Raw genomic sequence first — 16,651 nt, 5'->3', positions numbered from 1 at the left:
TTTACTGAATGTCTGATAATATAAAGAGAAGGATTAGGAGGGGTATTGGAAGAAACTCCTGTGGCTTTGCCTCCTTCATAGCTCCCCATTGCTTCAGAGATACAGATTATGGTTTCTAGGGTAACTAGACACACACACACACAAAAAAAGCTTACATTGTCTAGTTTGGTTTCCTGAGAGTGTCAGAGCATTGTCAGGCCAGAAGCATTGCCTAACATAATTATGAAAGAGATTTGTAATTTATTTAGCCACTTATTTTAATTCACAGTCACGCCTTATGTGCCATGTTTTGTTTTAAGGGTAATTATCATTTTTAAATGTAGAGTTTCTAACAAATAGTGAAACTTTAAAATTCAGACCATTATTAAGAACACACAGAAGACAGACTTTTTTGTGTATTGTGTATATGTTACTACTGAGTGAGTTTGTATTTGGCTTCATGTCACACACAAACATAAAAATTTGAATAAACATATGACTTTTCTATATTTATGTTTCTGTACGGTTTACATGCATACACACACCCAGATGACAGACCATTTCACAGCCTTTCACGCTGTAGAGGAGAGTAAATTTTGCGTGTAAGGGCCAAAAACGAGGCCACGCTGGGTAAAACTGGGGACTAATTATACTTTATAACAGAAGTGACTTGTCTGGTGTTTGCCAGTTATGGGCACATGTAGGGGCACATGTGTGTGTTCCCATGTACACACTTGTGCTGTGGCTCTGATGAAATTCTGCTCCTTTTTTTTTTTGAGACCAGGAGACACCATGCACCTCCTGCAAAGCCCACAGGCCCTGTCACCAGGAAGGCTTTGGGCACACCAAACATTTTTCACCTACAGTACGGACACTCCTAGCCTCTTCTCTCTGCACTTCCAAAGCTTCGTGTCGTTGCATCTGAAGAAGCTGCATGATTCCACCTCTTCAGGACCCAACTTTCCCACTTACCAAGGTCTGTGTCACTCAGAGACAGCATTCCTCCCTCCACCTTCATCAGCATTTAGGTCACGATGCTGGATCATACAACCAGTTATCAGTCTGCCCAGCTACCAAGGACCTAAAGGTGATGTTGCTCACTGCTCTGGCTGGGACAATGGCACTATACCAAACTGTATTTGGGTGTGTTCCCAGGCATAGAACAGACTGTCAGTTCTGCTCAGTCATTTGAGAGCCCCAGTGTGGTTTTGGCCCATGCAAACTTGCACTCCTCTGGAGTGTTCCTGGGTAGGGTTCAGGAGCCAGAGCACTCCAGGAGCCACTCCAAGCAGTTTGCATGCAGCCACCCTGTCTTGCCAGGACAAGAGGCTGCTCAAAGGGCTCAAGGCTGTTTCCTGCCAGCTGGCCTCCATGCCAGATCATCCCCAGGCATATTCAATTTACTAGCATAAACAGGGCCTTTGAGACTTTCACAGGTCAGGGCTGATCACCCCAAGGATGCTTGATGAAGCTGTAGTCAATGCTAATGAGCTGATTTTTTTCTAATCATTCAAGGCATTTAGTTTCCACACTTACTATGAATAAAGCAAATGCCTTGCAGATGTCTTGTGAAGATCATCAGTTGTTTAAAACTTAAATGTAATTATTTTTTTACACTCTCACCATAAATATCTGAACCTCCAGTATGAGAAAACTTCCCAGCAAAGGAGTTTGAATCCATGACCAGATAGAGTAAGTAACCCTAAAATGACATCAGCTGAATCACTCTACAGCAGTTTGTTCATGCCCAGTGCTGCTGTAAGCATCCCATGCCCTGGTGAAATCCAAATAAAGGAAACCAACCCAGGTTATTGTCCAGCAAAGAGCTTGCAATAATCACAGAAACTAATTTAACCTTACCTTGCTCTGTGGAAAGGCTGATTTCTTCTGTTATTCTTCATATTTAAAGATTCTCCAAGTGTCCTACTCCATCAGCCAAAACTGATGGCAAATATCTCAAACACAGCTTAAACAACCCATGCCAAAGCCAGAAAGTCACTTAATACTATGGCCCCAACTCTTTGGAGCAAAGAAAGACCACAAAGAAACCTGTGGCTTTTCACAGGGCAGCTGCAAGAGTTTTAAAAGAGGTAATTTAGAAGATGTCAGAAAACTTGCTATTTTATATCTGAACAGTTTTCAGCAACTCTTTCAGGTGAGACAGGTGCTAAGCCAATGCAGGAAATCAATAGCATTAAAAAGGTATTTAAGCAAACTAACAACCAAACAAAAAAACCCACCCAAAACTAAGAATGTACACACAAAAGTATAAGTAAGATGAAAAGTTCAAAGAGTCAAAGAGTTTGACTACGCATGTATATAAAACAATTGGAATGTTTTACGTGCAGCCAGGATTTTCTGACTTGAGAATAATTAGAAAGGATTCAAGATGCCTAATTCCACTTCCAAGTGGTATCAGGCACTAACTAAACTGTACTGCAAGCTCTAACAAACTTGCATTTCCTGTTCTTAAATGTTTTGAGGCTTTCTGAGTTTTAACTGCTGAACTTTGAGATAGAGATCATAGTAAGAGCAGCAGTAGAGAACAAAGGAAAGGAAAGCGCAGCTGAAGCAGAAGCTTAAACCAAAGCATTTAATTGCATGTTGCTGATGTGCTTCTTTTAAGAGGACATAAAAAAGGGCATTATAAAGGATTCAAAGCATTTAGTGGTGAGGAAAGAGGGGAGGAACAGACAACACTTCAAATAAACATTCCATGGAGAGGAAATATCTAATAATTTATTGACCTTCAGTTTCACATTGTGAAAAAAAGTGAGTTTTACAAAATCTTAAGACATAGTAGCAAACAACATAGACAATTTTACTTCTTCACTTGCAGTTTGCTTTTAGCACATGAACCACATCTTCAATGGCCAGGAATGGGAACATTATTCTGTTCTAATCACTCTTACTCAGACAGATGTCAGACATATAGAAAAGGGGCTGCACAATTACACCAGAAGAGGAAGGCTGTCCTTTGTTACATGTTTCTACAGTAACCAGCCTGCAAAATAAGAGGAACCTTCCCATCTTATGCCAGGGTTTTTGTGTGCACTCTGCTGTGAACTGCTTCTATCTAAGTCTGGGGTGTTTCGCAGGGCTGAAATGGTCAAATAGTCAGCCAGGATTCCCACAACAACTCATAGAGCAAGATCCTCGTGTAGTCCCTGCAGAGCCGGATGCCCACCCTGACTTCAGTTTCCTTCAGCCTACACACAGGAATTAACTGAGGACTTGAAAGCAGACCACAAGTTTGGAAACAGCTGCAGAAAATTCATCCCACTTTTGGAAGCTGAATGGTGCTATAAAATAGATTTCAAAAGCTATAGAGTCAGATGCAAGGCAGCTCCACCTCTGGACTCTGATCAGCTTGACAGAGAACACATATCTCAAAGCTACATGTCCTTATTCAAACACAGGGGCCCCTGGGGACCCAGTTCTTTACTTCCTGGTACCTTATGTAGTTGCTAGTGCCCGGGGAGAGGACATGCAAAATACAGGAAGTCTGATTTTATGGCTCCCTTCACTCCTGAGAGTGATCCACAAGATGAAAGGCCAACAAAAATTCAAGGCTGTTTGCTTCAACATGGCAACCTGTGCAGGTACAGGGATATAGAAAGGAGACCTATCCTAATCTGTTTTCCTATTGCTAAAGGTTGTCTAAGTGGGGGCAAGGGTAGAGAGGTTGTAGGTTTAAATACTTTTTTAATCTACCACTTCAAGGAATCAGTTTCATCAGTGGAACTATAATTTTATCACATCTAGCTGGAACCCACCCTTTTAAAAACTGCAAATGACTGCTTATTAATCAATGTTCTCTCAGCATTCACAGAACTCCAAATACTTTATTTCTGAAATGTAAAGAATCTACTCCAAACAGCAAATCAAACATAAGGCAGCGCAGAGAAACTTCCAGTGACCAATGTAAACACTTTCAGATGACAAAACTTTCACAAATACAGCTACATCACTTTCACACAGAGAAAGGCAAGCATCACAAATGTGACTATTTTTGTTTTGCATGCACACATGCAGCTGTTTACTTATACCACAACACAAACCAACCATGTTACTGAATGTGCCGGTTTAAGTGGGCTCCAGAAACATTTAAGAAAAAACACAATACAATACAAGCTTCATTACAGGATCTGGCAAAGAAAGTACCTGTGAAACACAAGCTTCTGAAATTCCTAAGAAAAAGAGTAGCTTCATCTCTGTCCAAAGACCAGAACAATAAGAAACAATTTTATTTAAAAATCAAAGTTTGGTTTCTCAGGATTATCTGAGGCTTCTGAGCAACCAAGTGATTAAAGACACACCTGGATAACAAAAATAAAAAGCAGCAGAGTTTGAGGGCTTTTTTTTTTTTTTTAAGATAAGAGGTTTGAAATTCATTTTCTATCCCCATAAGAATTTTTCTAGAGCACTTGGGTCTTTGACATCTGGCCACTCAGATGATCTGAAGTCCAGATGGATGAGGCAATCCAGTCAGTGCAAAATTGCTGCTCTTTCTTCTTTTTTTTTTTTTTAAGACTTCATCATTAACCTATGTTGAGGTTTTCTTTTTTGTTTTTATTCTTGAATCACCATTCTCCACTCCTTCAGGACAATGTGGCTATATTGTAGGTAACCCTCCTCCAACCCAATAAATAAATAAATAAGTTTGGACAATGACTTCATCTGGGCTTGGTATCCAGAAGCTCTTCCACAGTATTTGCGTTGCAATCAGGAAGCTGCACAAAGCGAGTGTTGCAAGAGACTTTGGCTATTTCCAGGTTAGAAATTGAAAGGCATGACCAACAAATGAAATGTTGCAAGGACACCATCTACAAGACACACCACATGCAACCTGGGGAGCTGGTGGCCTGAGAAAGTGACCTCCATGGCTTCTTCCTTTAGTACACGTGTAACTTTAAATCCTGTCTTGTAATCCTTCCATTACCGACTGGGAAGCCACTCCTCCCTCCCACCTCCAACTGTTACCCAATAGTTTTCTTTCTTTGTGCAGCAGAGCAAGTCAGCAATCACAATATGTGCAAAACATACAATTCACACAAGCCCTTGCAACATGAAGACAATTGCAGGCATTGTTTCAGCATGCAAGCACTGAACAATAAATAACTATATCTACAACAAGTAACATAATAGGAAAGGGACAGACTGAATTATAAATACAGGGAAGAACAGGAACAATGAGCATTTTGGGGCTGTAATGTTTGCTCCCCACTGTTGCAAAAACATTTCACCACTGGACTGGTCCTTATGAACAGAAGGTCATTTCCTGCACACAGGACAATGCAACACAGGGTGTAATAGATGCTGCGGGCACTGCCCACAGGCAAGCACACTCCAGTCAGCAGAGTTCAGCAGCAATGCCGCTGTATCTTCATTCACAGCGGCATCTTGCTGTTTCAGAGCTGGCCTGCTGCCCCTGCAGCTGGCGCTGGCACTTCAAACCACCACAAAGAGAGGTGACAACCATTTCAAATTTCACATAAAAACAGTGGGGTCCATGGAAATCAAGTGATGTGTGGTGCACAGCTAAGAGACATTCTGTCTCTGTTTTTTTCATCTTTGAAGGACTGATTAACATGGGCATTAATCCACAATTACTAGCACAAGGTTTGTCCATTCATATTTAAACCATGTGTTGAAGAACTGAAGACAGGGGTTTCTTCTCCCATTCCTTCATGTCTGGGTTGGATAATTTACAAGGTGCAGATGATTTTCTTCAAATGCAAGAAACGCTGAATGATTTTTCTTCATAAAAACTTCTCCAGATCTGAGGTTCCGATTATCTTCTTCAAATAAAGGAGTAAACTAAAAGCATGGGAAGAGGTGGAGGGAAAGGAGAAATTACTTAAAAGGTTTTGCTGCAACAATATACCATAAGGTTTTTTGTTAGATGTCAAAGAAAATCTAAAAGCTAGGCTTAGGATACAACCCAGTTCATGGGCTTCCATGCCCACCCTAAACCTCAAGGTTCTTGTGCAATACCCAACCATTAATACATAAATGAGTTAAGAACATAATTATTTAGGGACAGATTCTGATGTTATTATTCTATTAACATTAGTCTGCAAACCTTCCTATTGACAGCAAAAAGACTGACTAATGTTTTGGGTATAAATTCAGTCACATGAAACCTAAATCAAAGTGCCCTGATACACTTTAAAGTGATAAGACTCTGTATCCTGCATACTTCCACATTTTTATGTTCCCCTAAAATCTTAAAAAGTTTGTAGACTTGTTTTAAGCAAACAACCTTTTGTAACTTCTCTTTCACAAAAGAACACACGAACTCTCAGTGAAGAGTTTTTTCTATACCTCAGCCAAAACCAACCTGGTTGGAGCAAAGCAGAAGGGAAGCTGAAAGTGTCTTGCCCCAATACCTCTGTTCACCTTAAAAAATTCTGAATTTAATTTACTCATAACAGAGAGGGCCATAGAATTCCCTTACTTAAAATACATCTACTTTTAATTTCAGCAGAATTCTGCCTAATTTCTTTTTAAACAGCAGTATACCATCCACCAATAAATCCATCCTACAGTCCTTTATAAAATCAATTATTTGATAAGAAACTCAGCCTTTGGATGCTGAGATTGTGCTTTGCTTTTTCACTCTGAAGCTGTATCAAAATTCCAGCTTCCAAACCATCATCAATTCATCACAATATTTCTGACAGCACTGCTACAATTTTAGAAGGCAAATCCTACTTCATTACAATGCAAATGAGCTCTAGTGCACTCACAGATCCTTTGAACACACCACATCTCTCTCAGGCTGTGATGTCTAAGAACAACAGAGAACATTCACAGGAAACAACCCAGCCTCCATAACAGTCCATAGTGTTTTTGCAAGTGTGGGCTATTTTTTTTATGTCTAAAAAAAGGGTCCACTCAGTGTTGATTAGTCTTTTCTAGGCATTCTTCAGTATAGCACGACACTCTTCCCATCAAAACAGACTATCAACATGGAAGTCAAAACAGTGTTTCTTGTCATGGGATGAACTTAAAAAAAAGCTATAAATAATTCCAAAACAGAGGGGAAAAAACCCAACCCAAAACTCCCAAGTTTGAGGAACAAGACAAAGCAGACTGAAGTCTTCCTGAAAACTGTCAGATTGGGGCCACACAGCACCATGAAAACAGAGTAATCACAAGTAATTTCCTTTTTGGCCCTCCCACCCACTGACAAAGCAGCAGGAGTCAGAAGAAAAAAAAAAACAACCTACTTACTGGATGAGCACACAGCACTGGAGAGATTTCAGTCTACAGCTACATTCAGTTATCTTGTGTGCTAGCTAAGCCAGATATCTTGTGTGTTAGTGAAGATAAAATAATGGCTTTTAACAAGATACTGCAGAGTAAAGGAAAGCTTTTTGCACCGTTATATTCAGAGAACTCTTTTTCAAAATAAAACACTCCCTCATGCACTGTAAACTCCAGAACAATTAAGTGAGACTCAGAAGAGTAAGTCAATATTTTTCTTGGCACAGACCTGAGTCCGGGCATTCAATACTGCTGTTCTGATAACACTGAGAACTGCATAAAGTCAGTAATAATACAAATTAACTGAAGATATCGAGATGTAGTTCCCAGCTAGGGAGGAAGCTGACACACAGAAATGAGGACTTCCATTTGCTTTTGGGGGGCAATTACAGTCAATGACCAGGACCTGGTAAGTCTCTAGAGTTTAATCTGCTTTCCAAAGAAAAGTCTGGAAAAACAAAGTGGGGAGAGGGTAGAGGGCAGAGTGTTTTCAAGGCAAACAATCACCTGAGAGCAGAGCATCATGGCACAACACTGCCCAATTTCACAGTAGATTTCAAAGCTGAGCTGCTGCTTTGCATGGGCCCAACCTTGTATTCTTTACTCAATCAGAAGTGCCAGTCAACTGAAAGACAACTACAAGAGTAACTGTCTGCCCTATCTACATTGCTTCCAAGGCCTTTGGGGTTTGCATTTACTGCAAGAGTCAGGCAAATATCTACTGCTGCAAAAAACACCAAAAAACCTTCCCAATGATCTGTCCCAAACAGAAGAACCTAGAAAAGTCTTTAAACACAACTTCTTCCTATATTCTGGAGAACCTCTTCAGTCTGAACTTTTCAGTAACCCAGAGGCACATGAATAGCTTGTTTAATTACTGCAACTGTATTTATTTGCCTTTTTCTTATAATCTGCCTGTCTTCATGGGTACAATATACACTGCTCATATGCAAAAAGAAATTACCATTCACAGGGCATTGATTATTTAGGATCAAGGACATCACTATTTTTATCAGTTATAGTTACTGGCAGTAACTGATTTTGTACTAAAGCCACAAGGAGGAAATGGGGAATAAAAGCAACACAACACAAATGGGAGTCTACCAGGTTTGTTGCAAAAGACACAGATTTATAGCAAAAATCTTCTCCCCTCCACCCAAAAATAAGAAATGCACAACAACCCATCCAGCAAGACCAAATTCAGACTTGCTTGTGAGAAGATACAATGCTGAAGTTGCATCTGGTAAGAACCTGGCCCATTATGTATAATTAAATTGTTTTGGAACAGTGTGTGCTATAGACTAGTAATTATTTCAGGCTGCAATATTAATTACATATCTTCCTGACACTATACGTGGTTCAACATATATAAGCATAAGTATTCTGAAAAGTCTGTATTTTAAAGTGTTACAACGGAGAAAATGCAACCTTAGTCCATGAAGATGCAACCATGCTGTCTAGCTGAGATTGAAAATTAGGCCTGAACTCCCTGTAAAACACCTATCATAAGACAGCAACTTTCTCTGAAGGCTGCCTGCATGAAAAGTCAAGTGAATTCACTATGAGGCTTCAGATCAGAATTTACTGTATCTTTTTTGGGATGCAGAGTGACCTAGTCTCAGTCATCAGACAAACTGCAGTGGAACCTTTGTTTAGCATGCATTTAGTACTTAAGAGCCAGAGTCAATTTTAAAAATATTATCTGCATTTCCACACAAGATGAAAATGTTATTTTTGCTCAGTCCTTTACATCTAAATCATAGAGGAAAAGGCCTTGTAAAGGCTGGTGCACGATATGTGGCAAACTAACTTCCAGGATCTGGTGTTGTCACAGATGTGGTGCCTGGCTTTCAAAGGCCCGTGAACATATGTGTCTCAGGTGATCCAGATGTAAAACTGCATCAAACATACTCACCCCTCCTCAGAGCTGCTGCTCAAATGTTTTTTGAAAAGCATTATTACAGTGAAATTCAAAGGTGTTATTTCTTACCTGATAACTTGTAATTGCCAACAAATACACAATTAGGAGGGGAGGTGCTTCCATGTGCTGACAAATGCCGTGGGAATTAATGAATAGGGCACAGTTGTTATGCTGTTCCATGCATCTAACGTGGGATCATAGCAGTCCAATGTCTTGCACCTCTGAATGCCAAAGTAGCCTCCAACCACATACAATTTGTTTCCAGATGCCACTGCATGGCAGCTCATTCGCTTCGCTGTCACATCTCCCACCTTAGTCCACTGGTATGCCTCACTATTGAATTTATAAGCAGAGCATGCAGAGAATTCAGTATCTCCACCCATAATAAAAATCTGGTTTCCCAGAACAGCTGCAGCCGTGTAGCGCCAGGGCTGAGGGCAGGTGGCTGGTACAGTCCATCTGTTTTCACACTGATCATAGCACTGGACTTTGGGCAGCTTGTCATGGCTAACACTGGTACCACCAAAAGCAAATAGCTTCAGCTTCGCACTGACTACAGCTGCATTGCTTACTCCCTCTCGCAGTGGGGCAACCATGGTCCATTTGTTGGTCACGGGGTCATACTGTTCTACTTGCTTCAGGGATACTGAAGGGGAAGCTGGAAGGCAACCAGTTGCTGCAGTGTGCCCCCCTACTACATACAAACAGTGCTTAAGTTCAGCAGAGCCATGGCCAAACCTAGCCACCAGCATGGGAGCAGCCTTCGACCACTCCTCATGAAGGGTGTCATACACCCACACGTCTTTGGAGACCCCATTTTCTGATCCTCGTCCCCCAGTGATATACACCTTGCAGCCTATGGCACAAGCACTGAACTCTTTCCGTGGGCTTGGAATGTCAGCCTTTGGAATGATCTCCTTTGCCTTTTGATCCACCAAATACAGCTTGTCACACATAAAGGTTTGGCCACCCAAAAGAAAAAGTGAATGGCCAGTTTTTCGGGGTCTGGCACACAAGCTGGTGACCACTCCATCATTCTGTAAGATCTTCAACTTGCATCTTATTGATTCTTCTACAATCTCCTTGCTTTTCCTTTGCTTGGTGATAAGTTCTTCCATGGCCACATTCTCCATAAGGTATATGGCTGGCAGGAGGGCCAGTCTCACTGTCTGCAGTAGCTCTGGCAGGTAACAGTGACGCTTATTCAGGTCATAGTTGACCCAGTTAATAGCCGATTCATATACCAGCCTTTCATCTTCAGTTTCTAATTCTTCACTGGAAAGGAGCTGCACTACCATGTCTTTTGGCAGCTGGAGGAAGTCTTCGCTTTTACTGATACTCTGGAAGTTGCTAAGGCACATCCTCCAAGAGAGCTCATACAGCTTGGTACACTGATGAGCATCTGACAGCAGCAGCATACCAAGACAGTTGGTGGGATGAAGGTTTTTCTCCAGAAACTCTGCACAAGCATCCCGAATGTCCTGAAACTCCAGCATGTCACCAGCCTCCAGCAGTGACTCTGCATTTTCCTCATTGATGATAACTCTGGAGGAATATGCATAGTCCAGAAGAAGCTCCAGGACCTCTGGGTGAATAGAATTGTGAAAGTTGACTTCACTGTCCTGGCTCTCTTTCAGTCCTCCACTGAACATTGCTTCAAAATAGCGGCTACAAGCAGCTAGAACTGCTCTGTGGCAGGGGAATGACCTGTTTCCAGCATGGAGAAGTACATCTGTAAAGAGACGCTGCTGACGCAGAAGGTTTAGGTGAGTAAGGACACTATCAGCATAGGATGACTTGTGGAACAAGTATATGTTTATGGAGCCAGTACTGGCCCTGGACTTGCGATTTTCATGCATGCTGACTGACATTTTCTTTCACACCTATAAGCAAAGAAAAAAATTAAAATAAATAAAAGTCAAAATCATTTTTAGTTTTACATATCAAAAAAAAATGTGTGTATTATTCACTACATTATGGGGAAGAAAAAGACTTAATTTACAACTGAGTGGACAGAGAATTACATCTCCCTTTGGCATGCATTTATTTTTTTGTAAGCTGAGATTCATAAATGACATACTCTAAATTTGTTGCCCAAGAGCAGGTTTATCTTGGGAAACCTGATCTCCAACTTTCATAGCAATACAGTAAGCAAGTAAGTTGGAGAAAGAAAATGAACCTGGACTGATTTTCTCACCCTTCCCCAACCTAGACCAGCTGATTCATTACATACATACACATGCACACGCTTGAAACATTCTCCTGTACTGAATCATAGCAGGAAGAGCTACCAGACAGAATACCTAAGGAATGTCAAAAGCTGCATAGAGAACAAAAACCTACTAATCCCATTAGGAAGCTTCCCTTTGGCATAGTGATTCCATATGCAACAACACAAAATGAAAAAAAAAAAAAACCCACAAACTTTAAAATAAAACCCTGGTATCATATATTTAGACTTGTGTAACTGTAAAAAAATAAGATTAGTAAAATCTACAGATTCCACCTTTATTTCATAGAATTCAGTGTCTGTTTGTTATAGTGATTTAGCATATACATAGGCAGTGTCGCAGAAAAACATGTTTTGACCACCAGCTGAAGTCACTGAGACACCGCCTCTGAAGCCACCTGGAGTATCAGGTCCTCAGAGCTTAAGCCATTGTTCATTCTGAACTACTGAAGAGGCATAAACCTATCCTATCCTGCCCTATTCCTAACAAACAAAACCCTACTCAGATCTGTTTAGAGGTGAACGTTACTGTTACATGCCATGATGTGCAGGCCTATGTATAATTACAGCAAGTCTCCAGATTTAACTAAGAGTCAAGTCAGAATAGTACGGAGTATAGGGTAAGGGAGGAATATTGACAGCAATATAAAGCTAATGGCCAGAAAGCCACAGTGCAAATAGTAGGAGATGAAACATAAAGAACTCAGGGCAAGCTGTGGCTGTGACTGGTACTGAAATATCTCACTTCTCTCTCTTCAAACTGCAGAAAAACCTCAGCAAAAGCCAACAACCAAACTTGACTAATTACTAAGCTATTTGCATGTCCAGAGTACCTTTTACTGCACTTTCAAATAAGGAACTGACCAAAAGATCTACCTGGAAAGCATGCAACGTCCTAAGTCAGAGCACCTGGGGCCACTTGTGAAGGTTTTTAATGTGGATATACTTTGCTCTCACACAGGCATTTCCATATACTTGAGCATCTTTAAGCAGCACTAAATTGCAGAATTTCATTCCCACACTTCATCCTTCAAGATAATACATGAGGTTTACAAGCCTCAAAACCAGCATTTTTAATAGATGTATTTTTCTTGATTCATATGACCAGAAATATTGAGAAACTCAAAACCACACATTTAATTTGCACAGCAGACTCCATTTCAGAACAAGTAATCTGTGTATATGGAACATGCAACACCTGCAGTCTAACTGCAGCACAGCCAGTACATCCTCCACACTCTCTGTGCTAATATAATTGATTCACCATATTGAACAACAGCAAGTCTGTGTTACACCTTTCCCTTCAGTTAAAAATAAAGCCCTTAAACCCAGCTTAAAATAAAGAATAGAGAGACACCTTAGTGTAAAACTACCATAGCCCACTTCCATTAATAGGAAACACAATTTGCCCCATGAAATTTAACTGGGATTGAAAATAGCAAGCAACACTACCCAATATATGGTGCACGATCCAAAGTCCTCCATAACAGAGAGGAGTCCTACACATCAGAGCTACAAGGCAGAGTATCTGTCTCACTCTACCTACACAAAAGCTTAGTAAGGGATCATACCAGTGCTCCCTATGCCAACCTATTAAATGCACTAAGCACAGAACAACTTAAGTCAGCTGGTATGTCGTCAAAACACAAACTCTTTTACAAGGAAAATTATATGACCTTTAATGAAGTTGTATTGTCTGGCAAAAAAAATACCCTGATGTCATTCGAGGATCTTGACCACTAATCTCAGACTAAAATAACCCACTTAATCTATAGCCAAAAATAAGATACTGACCATTTACAAGTTGAAATCTCCTGGAACTGAAGGATTACAGAAAGGTCAAGGCCTGGAATACTAGTATACAAGCAGTTTGATTACACAAATAAGAAGCTGAACACTTCACTGTCAAATTTTTCAAACTTTTCCAGGCACTTTACTGTCTTAAATGCTGTTATGATGCAAGGCACAGTATTCACTGGATCTTTACAGGTAGGTTTTCCTCACACTGAGGACTTACTCTTTGAAGGTTCCTCACCAGGGAGCAGGGTAGGAGCTAAACACTCCACTGATCAGAGACAACAGAATAACCAGTATGTGAACATGCTCACTGCCCCCCACACTCCATTCCAGTTAGCTGAATGTGAGTGTAGACATCACAGTCTAGGCATGTCAGGATCTCTATGAAAACACAGGTTCTCTTCTTTGCCCCCACATATTGAGGGAATTCAGAGTTTACTGAAAACTTTCTTTTGTCATGCACACAGGGTTCAGGAATAGGGCAGGTAAAGTTCATATCAGAGGCTGCAGATGCAGGGATTTAGATCTTTCACCAGGCTCTGTACTCCCATGAGCAATGCTTGTTCAGCACCATTCAGAATGAGCCCATAACCACAACAAAATAGAGACAAACATAAAAAAACCACCCTGCAGTTATGCATACCGTGCAGGCTAGTGAAGTACAGACCACATGCAGGGGGGAGGAACAGATAACTGTCTGTTACCCAAAGCCCACCCACAGCCATGGAAACAAATACCGCTGTAAAAAAAAAAAAAAAAAAAAAAAATCAATAATTTGTATAAAAACCCCTCCCAAACAGCTACTGAATAAGGCACTCAGCATTTCACCCTACTATAACAGAAGCCTTAGTCTCTTGGTGAGAAGTAGATTTCACATATGCTGGTCTTGAACTATTCCTGTAAGATTGCTTTTATCATCACAATGTCATCTATTGAGAGGAATTCAAAATATGCCAATTCACAATTAAGATAAGCTAAGATATTTCCCCAAACAGAACAAAGATATATATCTATACACATCTTTTTCCTCCAGTGTGGTGCTGAGATGCATTTGCACATAGACTAGCTGAACAAACACCCTTAGAAGCAAGTACCATCATTCACTAACAGGCAGTGTTTCTGTAAATTAGGTCAATCCAAAATCTTGGAAGAATACTAACATGCAAAAATGACATCTCCAATTTCTCTGCTTAGTGTTGGAAATTATGCAAGCCTCAAATACTTCAGCAGAGGTAATTTACTGTCAGTGATCAAGTGTTCATCTTGAATAATATTAGACAATTCCCTTCAGGCATTTCTTTCCTTAGAAATAGGACTTGTATGTAAAAGACAAGAAGTGGTCAGTAAATTACAGACATAGATTTTATCTAGGAACAGAGGTTGAACAAATACTTTGATTTATAATTACACTTCAACAGGCTACTTGTCACAGCAGCCCAGTAGTAAACACTACTTTAAGACTAAACAACAGGCTCCTTGTCCTACTTAACAGTTCTATAGCATGCCTAAATCAAAAGAAAAGTATTTTCAAATAACTGATACATCTCTGATGCACGCTTATTTAAATATGACTGTATAATTACACAGTGGTGGTTGCGTTTTTCTTTAGAATCAGTGAAACAACTGAAAGAGAGGAAATCTGCTAATCATCCCATCAATGTAACTAACACCGCTTTCCATTGCTAAATCTGTACCGATGCTATCAGTGTGGCAGAGGCAAACCGTGACACTGCCTCAAGTCTTCAAACTCAGTGGCTGCCTAGGACCTGCAGCGAGACAGAAAGCAGAACACGCTGGTCCTGCTAGGAATGCACTACAGCTCACCACATGCAAACAAAGAAACGCAACTCCAAATTCCCCTCAGTTCGCCCCATCAAAACGCCTAAATAACTCCTTCTCTGAGAATAAACTCAAAGAGCTTCTTCCCAGACTGATATAAAAACCAGTGCGAGAAGCTAAAATGCATTTAGTTTGCTTTATAGAGCAACAACCACGTGCAAAAGTTTCTGTACCGGCGCAGGGAGAGCAGCGCCGCAGCCAGCTCAGGGAGCAGCGAGGCGCTGGCTCATTCCCTGCCCTGCCTCACGCCCGCCGAGGGAGGGATGCTCGGGACCGCTCGGGGCCCCAAGCAGGAAGCCGAAGCCCAACAGGGAGGCTAGCAGCCTCCGTAACAGGAGCCCACACTTTCCGAGGGCAGCCAAGTACAGGAGATAGCAAACCACCGCGAACGTCTACCCACCAGTGCCCCGCTGGTACCTGGCGTTCCGGACAGGGCGGAGGAGGTCCAGCCTGCGCCTGTGCCGGGGACCAACAAGGCAGCCCGGCTCCAGCCGGAGAAGCACCGCCGGCAGCGCGGCGGCAGCTCTGCCCGGCAGCTCTGACCCCCAGCTCTACCCGCCCGTCTCCCCTCCGTGCCGGGCGCTGCTCCGGGCCGGCGGCACCAACTTACAGCAGCGGCTCCCGGGCGAGCGCGGAGATCCCTGGGCGACGCAGCGCCGCGCATGGGAGAGGAGCTGGGCTGTGCCGGTCCGGCGGTGCCGCGGAGACGCGGCGAGCGAGCAGCAGCGCCGGGCGGAGCTGGTGCCGCTGGCGGGAGGCGGGTCGCGGAAGGAGGGCGGGAGGTAGGGAAGAGGGACGGCAGAAAGGGAAAGAGCGGCTCCAGCTACTGCTGGCACGCCGACCGCAGCTCTGTCCCAGCGACGGAGCGGAGAAGGGGTATATGGGCTGGGAGGGCGGGGGCAGGCTTTATGCAAAGCCTGTGAGTGACAGGCAGGGGCGGGACGGCAGGACGAAGGCAGCGCGTTCGCAGTTGCCGTCCCGGCCAGCGGTGCGGAAGGTGCCGCCGGTGTCTCGTGTCGCCGCGGACGGCGCTGCAGGATGGCCTCTGCTTCCTGCCTTGCCCACCCTGCCTCGCACCCCACCGGGGCGGCGTGGGGGCCCCGCGGGGCCGGGCGGAGCAGCCACTCGCTGTCGGAGCTCCTGCTCCGGGTGTACGAGGGGTGCGCCCCGCCGCGCAAACACCGAAAAAGCTGCGCGGGCTGGGGAGAGCCGCGCGGCCGGGAGGGGTGCCGGTCCTCGTGGCATGTCCCGTCGGGTGGCGAAGACCGAGCAGGGCAGACGGTGGGAAACTCCTCCTCTGCGCCCCGGGAGCGGCCGGGAGGGCGCGGGGGACCCCGGGCACCGCCGGCTCCGAGCCCGCCGCCGGGCGCTGCTCCTCCCGCGGGGCGGTGCCGCGGAGGTACCGCGGGCCGTGCGCGCTCGGGAGCCCTTCGCCGAGCTGCCCTTTCATAGCCGCCCACTGGAGTGCTCCCGCAGCACAAAGGGAAGCCTGGCTTTAATTATTTCCCAGTTAACAAAGTATGTGAAAAACGCATTTGTGCAAAAGGCCGATTTCAACAATAAACATTTCCTAGACATAACAACAGTGTTTACATAATGGTATTGTGTGGCTC

The 16,651-nt window shown here is 43.1% G+C and overlaps 1 protein-coding gene across 3 annotated transcripts; it reads right to left on the bottom strand.

The window, feature by feature from the left end:
* Positions 1–2,696: 2,696 nt before the first annotated feature.
* On the bottom strand, positions 2,697–15,886 carry ENC1 (ectodermal-neural cortex 1). 3 transcript variants are annotated; one of them, XM_036403190.2, is made up of 3 exons: positions 15,649–15,886; positions 9,242–11,055; positions 2,697–5,799 (listed from the first exon to the last, which is right to left on the bottom strand). In XM_036403190.2, the coding sequence occupies exon 2, from the start codon at positions 11,041–11,043 to the stop codon at positions 9,274–9,276; it is 1,770 nt and encodes a 589-aa protein (XP_036259083.1). In that variant the 5' UTR covers positions 11,044–11,055; positions 15,649–15,886; the 3' UTR covers positions 2,697–5,799; positions 9,242–9,273. The 3 variants fall into 3 exon arrangements, with proteins under 3 accessions (XP_036259083.1, XP_036259085.1, XP_036259084.1); XM_036403192.2 differs by lacking the exon at positions 15,649–15,886 and adding an exon at positions 15,439–15,605; XM_036403191.2 differs by lacking the exon at positions 15,649–15,886 and adding an exon at positions 15,456–15,604.
* Positions 15,887–16,651: the final 765 nt, after the last annotated feature.

Source organism: Molothrus ater, chromosome Z, assembly GCF_012460135.2.
Source record: "Molothrus ater isolate BHLD 08-10-18 breed brown headed cowbird chromosome Z, BPBGC_Mater_1.1, whole genome shotgun sequence".
Lineage (NCBI taxonomy): Eukaryota > Metazoa > Chordata > Aves > Passeriformes > Icteridae > Molothrus > Molothrus ater.
The sequence above is the reverse complement of the archived record's forward strand: the minus strand, read 5'-3'. Positions and strand labels throughout refer to the sequence as shown.